Below are 10111 nucleotides of genomic sequence, written 5' to 3' on the forward strand. Positions count from 1 at the left end.
TTCACCAGTTTCTGCCAAGACCCACTCTACTCCTCCCCACTCTACCACTCCAGCTTTGCGGCCTTCAGCCCTGGCCCCTACAGATGTCTGCGACGGACCGGAGCCACCAGTCATGCCGGATGGGACAGCAAGGGCAGCCTGCTGTGTCCACGAAGCTAACTTGCCGCCTGTCTCCTGACCCTCCCCTGGAGTGTGTGCTGACAGGGGGTGCGGGGGAACAGAACCTGTCCCCGTGACAGATTGGTTTCTATGATTAGGTCACTTGGGGTTAAACAGGAGTACCCGGGTGGCCTCACCCAATCCGCTGAGCCTCTGAAGGACCTGGCCCTTAAGTGGGCACCTGAGGCTGAGAGGGGCCCAAGGGGAATAACCCAGGAAGCTCCCAAGAGTGGAGGACAGCCTTGGCCCCCCAGCCAGAGGGCCTGAAACCCGTCAGCTTGAAGAGCTAGGGACACCGACTAGAAGGGGCCGTCACTTGCGAAGCCAGGAGTAACCAGCACGGCCTGCCCAGGCCGCAGAACAGCAGAGGGGGATGCAGGATGCACAAGCACACATGGAACGTGCTCTGTCACCCTGAGCGGGGCCCACACTTGTCACCTGGCTGTCCCAGGCAGGAACCCTGCCAAGCCACACGCCTACTTCAGGAAAGAACAAGGGCAAGTGTGACGGAGTGCAGGCCCGGCTCCCCAGCTCTCAGCAGGGATATGGGGCTCCCTCCTCCCCCGGCACGCCCCACGGCAGCCCTGCACACGCACTTCGAGGCCCGGGGGACCAGTGTGGCAGAGGCAGCGGTCCTGGGGTGTCTGAGGCAGAGCAGCTGCTTTTCCAACTTTATTTAGAAAAACAAATCCAGGTCCCAGTGCCCCATACCCTCCCCCACCCCAGCCATAATTTAAATAACTTAGAGACAGCGTTGGGGGTTGGGGTCTGGGGAGGGGGTAGAGCTGGGAGAAAAACCCACTACAGTCGCCGCAGGGCCCGTTTCTTGTCCGTCTTCTTCTTGGCCGCCAGCTTCCTATCCCGCTCACCAGCATGCTTCTTGGCCATGGGACCGTCGGCCCCTCCTGGGCCCCCGGGGGCCATGGGGTCAGTGGAGGGGGCGGCACCCCCACTGGCCAGTGCCCTGCCAGCCTCGGTGCTCCCGCTGCTGGGCCCACCGGCGCCTCCGTGGATCTCGGTGAGCAGGCGGGCGCGGGCGGCGTACTCCTCGTAGTTCTCCAAGAGCAGACGGCCTGCCTCCTCGTTGAGTGCAGACTCAGGGTTTGGGTGGATCAGCAGGCACTTGATGGTCTGTGGGGAGAGGGCCAAGGTCAGGGCTAGGCCACCCACGGGTCCCCAAGCCTCCAGAGTTGAGCCACTGGCTGGCTGTTCCCTGCTCTCAACACCATCCCCCCAAGCAGACTCTGGCCCTGCTCACGCCGGTGTCCTCACCTTTGCTCAGTGTCACCTGCACAGGCCCACGGGGCGACAGGTACTCGAGGAGCACCCAGAGGGAGGTCCAGGGTGGGAGCCAGTCCCAATACGCCTTCTTGAGCCCCTTTAACGTGGGGCTAGCTGAAGCCGAAAGTGCATGGACTCTGTGCAGGTGTGGCGGGCAGCCCTGCAGGCCTGAGTTGGGTCTGGCTGGACCAGCGGCGGCCCCCGCACCGTGGTGCCTGTCCTACCTCCACGTTCAGCCACAGTGACAGGGAGCCTGCGATGCCCAACACATGCCTGGCCTCCATCAGGCGACACGCTCTTTCTGGCCTGCAAACGGGGCCCGTAAGAGTGGCTCTCTGGCCGCTGAGACGCACAGCGCACCTGGTCTGGCACCCGTCACTGACGCTCATCAGGGACCCCTGACACTGCCGCTCCCGCACAGTTGGGCCCAGACCCCACACTGCAGCTCCTCAGGATCACTGGAGACACAGTCACTCTGTAAGCTCATCTCCAGGGTCCCTGGCAGCTGGGCTGAACACTCCTGGGAGAGGAATAGGATGTTTACCTTGGAACTCAATCCTCCCCGTGTCCCTGCAGGAAACTCCGTGTTTCCTCATCCCCTACCATCTGCCCCAGGGCTTGTCAGCAATTCCATTAAAAAAAAAATCCCCTTTTTTTTTTTTTTAAATAAGTTCTATGCCCAACACGGGGTTTGAACTCAGGCCCCAATATCAAGAGTCCCTGCTCTACTGGTGGAGCCGGCAGGGGACTGACTGCTTTAGCAGCCTGTGGGGATCACGGATGTGTCCTGCTGGCTCAGCCGACAGGGTGCTGTGGGGGCCATCAGGCAGCATCCCTGCTCTGCCCCACTAGATATGACAATGACAAACAAAAACACCCCCGCGGGGCACATCACTGCTGGTGGACAACGGACAGCTCATGAAAATACTCAAGAACCACAGTGGTGATGACAACTAACGGACTGCATACCTGAGAACGCTGGATTTGATGATACCGCAAACTCTACTCGGGAGGGAAACCAGCCCCCTAACCGCATGCTGACTTGTCCCATCAGGAAAGCATCTAGGACACAGGCCCACAGATGGCCCTACAGCAGACACGCCCCATGCACTACGCAGCCTGGACAGCCGCACTGAGTGTCCTGGCTCAAACACTGCCGATCCTTCCAGAATTTTCCAGCTGGACCTGGAGTTTTACACGGAAGCTCCCAACTCCCTCAGAGTTGATTTTCCAACAGACACCATGCACCATGGCTCAGACATCAGTGGGACGTCCGGGAGGGAGGCGCCTGGGCCACCCCAGAACTCACCAGCAGCACGTGCCGGATGCCCAGCTCAGCCGTCCAGTCCCTCTTGAGCACGTTGACACAGATCTCACCGTTGGCGCCCACGTTGGGGTGGAAAATCTTGGTCAGGAAGTAGCCCTTGGGTGGGGAGGCAGGAAAGTCCTTCCCCAGCAGGAGTTTCATACGGAACAGGCCTCCGGCGTAAGGGGTCCCCTCTGGAGTGAGAGAGACGGGGCTTGTTCGGGAAGCTCGGACTCTCTGGCACCGCCTAGTCTCCAGGGCTGGCTGGGAGGCCAGTGTCCTGCTGCCTCCCCCACCACACCGGGGCATCCCTGACAGCGGGATGAAGCCAGGTTCCCAGCAGACCCAATGGCCATCCTGGACGCCTGTCTCTCAAGTGTCTCAGTCATGCACCCTTCCCAAGAAGGGCAGACACTTCCTGGGAGCACTTGTCTTTCTGGAAAACCATCTACTTGGTAGGAAAGCCCGCACACAGATGAGGGGACTGTTCTGTCACCTCGGCAGTCTTCCCATCCGCCCACGCAGTGAATGGTTCTCATCCCCCAACTTGCTCGTGTCACAGAAAAAGGGGGAGTGGTTCTGGACCCATAGTTGTTCCTCATGCCCGGGTCACCAGATCCCTCTGTGGTAGCCTGGGCAGCTGATCTCCTGGTCCCCTCCTAAATTTGGCCCCACCTTCTAGTCCGGCCAAGCCACTTGACCTCTCACCCAACACCAGTAGTCCGTGGTCTCCTGGCCACCCCTTCCCCATCAGCTGAACACTGCAGCCCTCACATCTGCTTGAAACCCACCAATGGCTTCCTTTCCAAACTCTTTCCAGAAACCTACAAGGCCTAAAAGCTTCCTCGGTCTCTTCTTCCTGCTTCTACCAAGTATCCAGGGCACCTGCCTCAGGACTCGGCCTACCGGGGAGCACTGACACCCTCACCACTGTCCCACTCCCGACCAGCTGCTCCACCACACGCTTGTGGGACCTTATCAGCTTTGTAGAAACAGCTCACTCCATCACTGCACGTGTGCTCACTCGGTTATTACTGTTCCCTCCCGCGACACTGGCTCTGGCTCGTCCCGTCCTGGGAACCCCGGGCATAGCAGCAAGGCGTCGGTCTATGGTCATTGAGCCCACCGTCCAGAGAACCCCCATCTGATGAACCCGGTAAGGCACCCCTTAAATGCTCTCTCGGGGATCACTACCTGCTGGAAAAATATCCCCAATGATTTGTTTTTTGTGGAGTCCTGCCCTACAAACTGTGAGCCCCAAGAGGTGTCTCTGTGCAGTCCCTAGTACCTGGCAGAGCCCAAATCATAATGGGGGCTTCCTGTTCTTGTTCTAGTTCTGCTTTTTGGTGTTCGTTTGCATTTCTGACTCCACGTATAGTGAAATCCTATGCTGTTTGTCTTGTACTGAAGGAGTGAACGCTACAAGCGGACTCCGCCTCCTCTCAATCCCGCACTCACCAGGGCCCTCAATGGTGACCTGCAGGTCAGTGAGGTCTTCCTCATTGGGAAAGACCTTGATGCCATCAGGTGGGTCAGCAGTCAGCGTTGTCACCTCCTTATACACCAGGCGAATGATGTGGGGGGGCAGGTTCTCCACATTGGAGTTCTGGACACAGAGAGGAAAGCATGAGTAGCTGGCGGAGTCCGGGCCTCCTGCAGGATCTAAGGACGCAGTGGCCACCCTGGTGTTGACCTGCCGTCCCAGATACCCAACCCGGTATGCCTCAGATGGCCGTCCCAAGCTGACCTCCCACTAGACATGGGGGCGGTTTTCGAGGGGCTTGCGGATGGGTCCACCTTCGTCAGAAGCATCCAAAGCTCGTTCATAGACCAGCATGGTCCCCCATAGTTCCGGGTACGCCCGAGGCCTACCGTGGTCCCCCCATCCCTACCTAACCTTGATGAAACCCTCTTCGAAACCCCAGCTCTCGGCTGGAGACGGAGGCGGAGCGTCCTTGCTCCCGGAACACCCACGGGCGAGCCACAAAGCCCCTGAGCCCTCCCCGGGGCTCATGCGGCCTTCCCCTCCGAGGAACCTGGGGGCCGCCCAGGATCGGCTCCTGCCCCGCCTCCAGGAAGGCCCGTGAGCCCATTCCAGGCCCGGGACCCCAGGCGGGCCCCCCACTCCGCCGGGCAGTCCTCGAGAGGCTCCTGAGACCCCGCCTCCTCCTCCAGGAGGGCCCCTCGGCCGCCCCTCCCAGGCCTGGTCTCCGCGCTCACCATGACTGTGGCCGGCCGGGGGCGGGTCCCCCCGACCCCCTTCCTGCGCTCTCCGGGCCGCCGGCTGGGGCGGGGGGCCCAACTGCTGCCGCTGCGGCCCTGGAGAGGCCCCGGCGGCCCCGCTCCACTCCCCGCTGCCTCCGACGGCCGCCGCGCAGCGCGCCTAGAAGCCCTCCCGCCCCGAGTGCCCGGCAGCACTGAGCCGGTCGCGCGCGCACTGCCGCCCTTTTATAGCTACCCGTAGGCCACACCCCCCCCGCGGCTCCGGAGCGGCGCGCCTTGACCCGTGACGTCACCGCGCACAGTCCGCGGCGTCCGAGGCGCTCGCTCCCTTCCCGTAAGCTGCGGGAAGAAGCCGGAGAAGTTGGGTAGGGGGGCGCGCGGCAGATTGGCCAATGGGGACGGGCGGGGGTCGTAATGGGGTCCCTGGAGAATGGAGGCGCTGAGAAGGGAGGAGAGAGAGGAAAAGACGTTAGGGGTAACGCGACCGCTAATTGGCCCGTTTGAACGAGACGCCGCCTCTGCCCGGCGTACGCGCGCGTGCCCCGACGCCCAGGAACTCGCGCACGCGACTAACGGTCGGCCGCGGAGCCGGGGCAGGGCCAGGATGGGAGGGACTGGGGGGGGGGGGGGGGGGGGGGGGGGGGTTTAAACGGATGATGGAAGGATGACTGGCCAATAAGGGAGGCGCCATCGTAGATTGGCGTCACGAGGCTCGTCGGCGCCAACCCTTGGCAGAGAAGGCGGTGTCAGGGGGCGGGGACGAATGGAGTGGAACCAATAGGGGCTTGCCTAGTGCGGGCCTAGCCCCTCGCAGCCAACGAAATTTGTCGGTTTTGTATATGCAAACGACGTGTGCGCGGCCCCCGCGCCCGCTCCCCAGCCCGCTGTGGGGGTGGGCGCTGGGACTCTGCTGCATTTTTCTGTGAGGCGCCATTTTGTGCGGGCAGTGCCCCGTGACCCGTGTCGTGCGTCGCGGGGGGCGAAGGAGCAGGCCGCACGTCTTAAGGGCTTGGCCGCCTGTGGCCTGCCAGCCTGTCCCGGCGTCGGTCACGCTGTCGGGCTCCTGTCTCCCCACGTGGAAGGTGGACTCTGGGGTCCCTGGCGATGCGCGGGAGGGAGGTCGAGGCAGACGGGCCCCCCAGCCTCCTCCCTGCAGGCCTGCAGTTCGCGGGTGCGGGGGACTCTGCCCAGGGGAGTGCGCAGACACTGAAGGAAGGGAAGGGAGCTTGGCTGCCTCACGCAGCCCCCGCCCAGCCCCGACGCCCCGGCACACCGGCAAGGACAAGGCCGAGGGGGCAGGCCAGGCCCTGTGGCAAGAGCACGTGCCAATGACATCGCCGAGAATGGCGGCGCTCACCGTGTGGCGCACGCCCGAGGCCCGACTCCGCCCTCGGGGTGCCTGGTGGTGGTCGCTCCCGAGCTTGCAGCAGCCGCCTGTGAGGACCGCGGGGAGACTGGGCTCGGGACCGTGGCGCGGGGGCTGCGCACGCGGGCGCTTGCTGGCTAAGCAGAGCAGAAGGCGCGGAGGCCTGCGGCCCGCACTGCTAACCTGGGGCAGCCAGGCCAGACGGCAGGCTGCGGTCGACGGAAGAAGGGTGCCTTGGCCATGGGCGGAAGGGGGCGGTGGGGACCTTCAGCTGCGGGGAGAGCGTGCAGAGAGGGACAGCAGGTACCTCGTCTGGGCCAGGCTGGGTCAGTGAGCTTGGCGGTGGAGGGCGCCCGGGGGAGAGGCAGGGAGGTCCTAAGTCCAGGCCGCAGGAAGCAGGGTGTTCTTTCCTTCATTCCGGGCAGGAGCAGAGAGGTGACGGGGTGGGGTTTGCAGCCGAGTGGGGGAGACAGTGGCATGGCTGCAGCAGTTGTGTGCCCCTGGGGGTTGGGAGAGGGGATGGGCGTCGGTGCCAGACAGCGGGACCTGGTGTCCGGGAGCGGGAAGGGCCGCCTGTGCCCTGAACAGTCATCTTAAAATGGGGGTCATCGACCAACCCAGGACTCGGTGCTGCTGCAGCCCCAGGGCCTCGCCAGTGCACAAACCAAGGCCGGTGGCGTGTGCTGTGTTCCAGTACCGCTTGGTTTACAGAGACTGGTGGTGCCCAAGTGGCCCTCGGGTAGGTGGCTGTTCACTGACGCCTGGAGTTTCACTCCCGACAGGCACCGTACCTGCCAAAAACTTCGCCAGGGTCTTCTGCCCCCCACCCCCCCATGCTTTGACTAAACCCCAGGCCGTCCTAAGCCCACGGGCCCTGGGCCCCTGGGCTGCCTTTCTGTGGGTCCCCAGCACCAGCTGAGCTACACCATCCTGGCTGCTTAGGGTACCCCTTTGTCCTGCAGCGGGGACGGGCAGACGTAAAACAGTCCACAAATAAGTAAGACTTGGGGTGCATGGAAGGGAGCAAGAGCTGTGGAAGAAGAGGAACAGGCAGGGGCTCGGGGCACTAGACGATGCGGGCTGAACTCTAAGCCAGCAACTCTGCGTGGTGCTGTTGCAGGGTCTTGGGATGGAGTAGTGACCAAGACAGGAAACCAAGCGGTGCCTTCCTGGGGTGCTCACTCCAGCGGGGCAGAGAGAGCGAAGCCATAAGTACAAGAGCCGTGTGGTCAGCTGTCCCGGTTTGCCCCAGATGCAGACTTGATTCAGTGCCAAGACTGGGGAGATCGGAGGCTCATTTGTAAGACAACTTGGGAGGATGCAGTGATACTCATCACCGGACAAGTTAGAGCAGGGCAAGGAATATCCGGAATGCCGGGGGAGGGAATTTTAGGCAGGCTGGGCAGGGGAGACTTCCACGGAGAAGAAGGCATTTGAGCAAAGATCGAAAGGAAGCGAGAGAGCACATTTTGTGGGAATCTGGAGGAAACCATTCCAGGCAGGGGCACAATGTCCCGATGCAGGCATGACCTGAGTGTCGGCAGGCTTCACGGTCCATGCCATCACGGGCAGACGCCGCGGTTTTATCTCCGCCCCTGTTTTCGTTTGCAAGCGCCTCCATCTTCCTGTTTGAGGCCGTTTGGCCTCTGCCCTTAGTGGCCTTGCGGTCTCAGCTCAGTGTCCGCAGGCCTATGGTGGCTGATGAAGGAGAACCCAGTTCCTTCGTGTCCAGGAGCAGAAGGCGGCTCACCTGGTTGGGGGTGGCTGTCCTGCACACGCCCTGCAGGGGACCAGTACCCCCCAGTGATGGGCACACTGGCCAGGACACACTGTGGGCTCTGGGCCCGCGCCACAGACCCTAGACACCAGGGCCGACTTCACGCTGGAACAAACGTGCTTTCAGGCGCTAGGGACTTCCTTTGATGCCTGGAAAACTGATCCCTCTGACGCCCTCCCAGATTCAGCCCATCGGTGCCTGCGAGGATGGGAGCAGACTGGCACTGAAGTAGCAAATCTTCATTTAGTTCATTGTTCAGGTTTCATTTATTTACTTGGTTTGAAAGCAGGTAGGGGCAGAAGGAGAAGGGAAGAGAATCCCAAGCAGACCCCCTGCTGAGTGTGGCCCCTGATGTGGGGCTCGATCTCCAGACCCTGAGACCATGACCTGAGCTGCAGCCAAGAGTGGTTGCTTCCCCGACTGAGCCAGCCAGGCAGCCCCACGCCGCTTTGAAACCTTCCAACTCCACCATTCATCTCCTGGGAGCGTGCTGCAGGGAGAAAGATGTGAATGCACCAAGTGCTGTGTGATAGACTACCTTCAGGGTGTTGTTTATAGCAGTGAAAAACAGGAAAAGCCTGAGCATGTGTGGGCAGGGACTGTCGTATGTCTGTCCTGTAGCCATGTCCATGTGTCCCTAGGTTGTGGAAAACTCTGCCACGGTTGGAAACGCTGGTGAATTTGCTGTTGGAATCCCTGGTGCATCTCACAGTCTGATGAAGGGAATGCATCCTCTTTCCGGAGGGAAGTCACACGCAAATGCTAACAAATGCCAGAGGAACCATCAGAGTCGAACATTATCCGTTGACGAACAGCACAGCAGGAACTGATCTGGGCAGGACAGGAGCCATGGAGGCTCCAAGTGGAGCCCAGCCGCCCCGCGGTGTCACCGGACCCTCGGCCGGGGTACTTCTGATTACTGTGGTCCTCGGCTAGCGTCACTGTCATGAAAAAGACAGAGAGACTGTTCAGGAGACCTAAGCAGGTGCAGTGCTGCATCCCCGCATAACAGGGACTTTAAAGAACCGGCTCCAAAGGACAATATGGGGACCGTCGGTGAAACTTGAATGTGGACTTTATCAGCCTGGAGTGCTAAGTTTTAATCATCCTGTGGACGTGTGAGAGAATGTCCTTGTTCTTCAGAAGCATCCTTTTTGGGGGTAAAGGGGTAGGACGTAGGCAGCTTGCTTACTCTCAGTTGTCTCCAGAGGGAAAAAAGGGGGGGAGTGTATTTGTAGGGAAAGAAAATCCTGAAGCGGTGTGTGGAAAAGTTAACCGTTGGTGAACAGGCGAAGGGTATACGGGGTTCGTGGATGTAGTCTTGTCTCTGTTCTGCAAGTTTGAAATTATTTCAAAACACGAAGGTAAAAGAAGCGGGGGGGGGGGGGGGGAATACACACACACACACCACATCTGGTGTGGAACTGAGACGCCGCCAACCTGGCTGGTGAGGTCGAGGAGCCACCAGGGCCGTGCTGACCGAGGCTGCGCTGCTGAAGACTGAGCGTGCGTCAGGCCCGAGCCTTGCCTGGGCCCATGGCGGGGGGAAGCGGAAGGACACAGGCATCTGCCTGCTGCTGGCTCTCAAGCTCTCCCTGGGAAGGTACTTCTCCCATGTCAGGAGAGTCACAAAGGCTCATCTGATCTCAAGGGTGCAGGGCCATAGGGCCCTCCTGTGTCCCTAGGAGGAGAGTCTCTGAGTGCTCAGCAAACCACTGGTCAGATGCACGGCACAGTCCCCCGTGGTCTCTGCCCAGCCCCGTCCACCCTGGTGAAGACACTGGCAGGAGAGGTGATTGCTGAGACCACGCCAACGTTGCCTAAATTCCCCGTGATGGGGGGGCGCTTTCCAAGTGAGCACAACAGTGACGTTCGCAGCCCCTCCTCCCCACTCCCTGTAGCCAAGCAAGTGAGCCTGAGTGGGGGAAATCTGGCCAGTGCTGAACGCTTAGCACTTAGGATGAGGCTTTCTCAGACACAGATCCCCCTTCTTCCTCCT

At 61.1% G+C, this 10111-nt stretch overlaps 1 protein-coding gene across 1 annotated transcript; it reads right to left on the reverse strand.

The window, feature by feature from the left end:
- Window positions 1-808: 808 nt before the first annotated feature.
- Window positions 809-5184, reverse strand: UBE2S (ubiquitin conjugating enzyme E2 S). The gene is made up of 4 exons (XM_045987164.1): window positions 4967-5184; window positions 4205-4352; window positions 2750-2940; window positions 809-1290 (listed from the first exon to the last, which is right to left on the reverse strand). The coding sequence occupies exons 1-4, from the start codon at window positions 4967-4969 to the stop codon at window positions 961-963; spliced, it is 672 nt and encodes a 223-aa protein (XP_045843120.1). The 5' UTR covers window positions 4970-5184; the 3' UTR covers window positions 809-960.
- Between the last annotated feature and the right edge of the window lie 4927 nt (window positions 5185-10111).

The sequence above is a fragment of the Meles meles genome, chromosome 19, assembly GCF_922984935.1.
Source record: "Meles meles chromosome 19, mMelMel3.1 paternal haplotype, whole genome shotgun sequence".
In the NCBI taxonomy this organism is placed as follows: Eukaryota; Metazoa; Chordata; class Mammalia; order Carnivora; family Mustelidae; genus Meles; species Meles meles.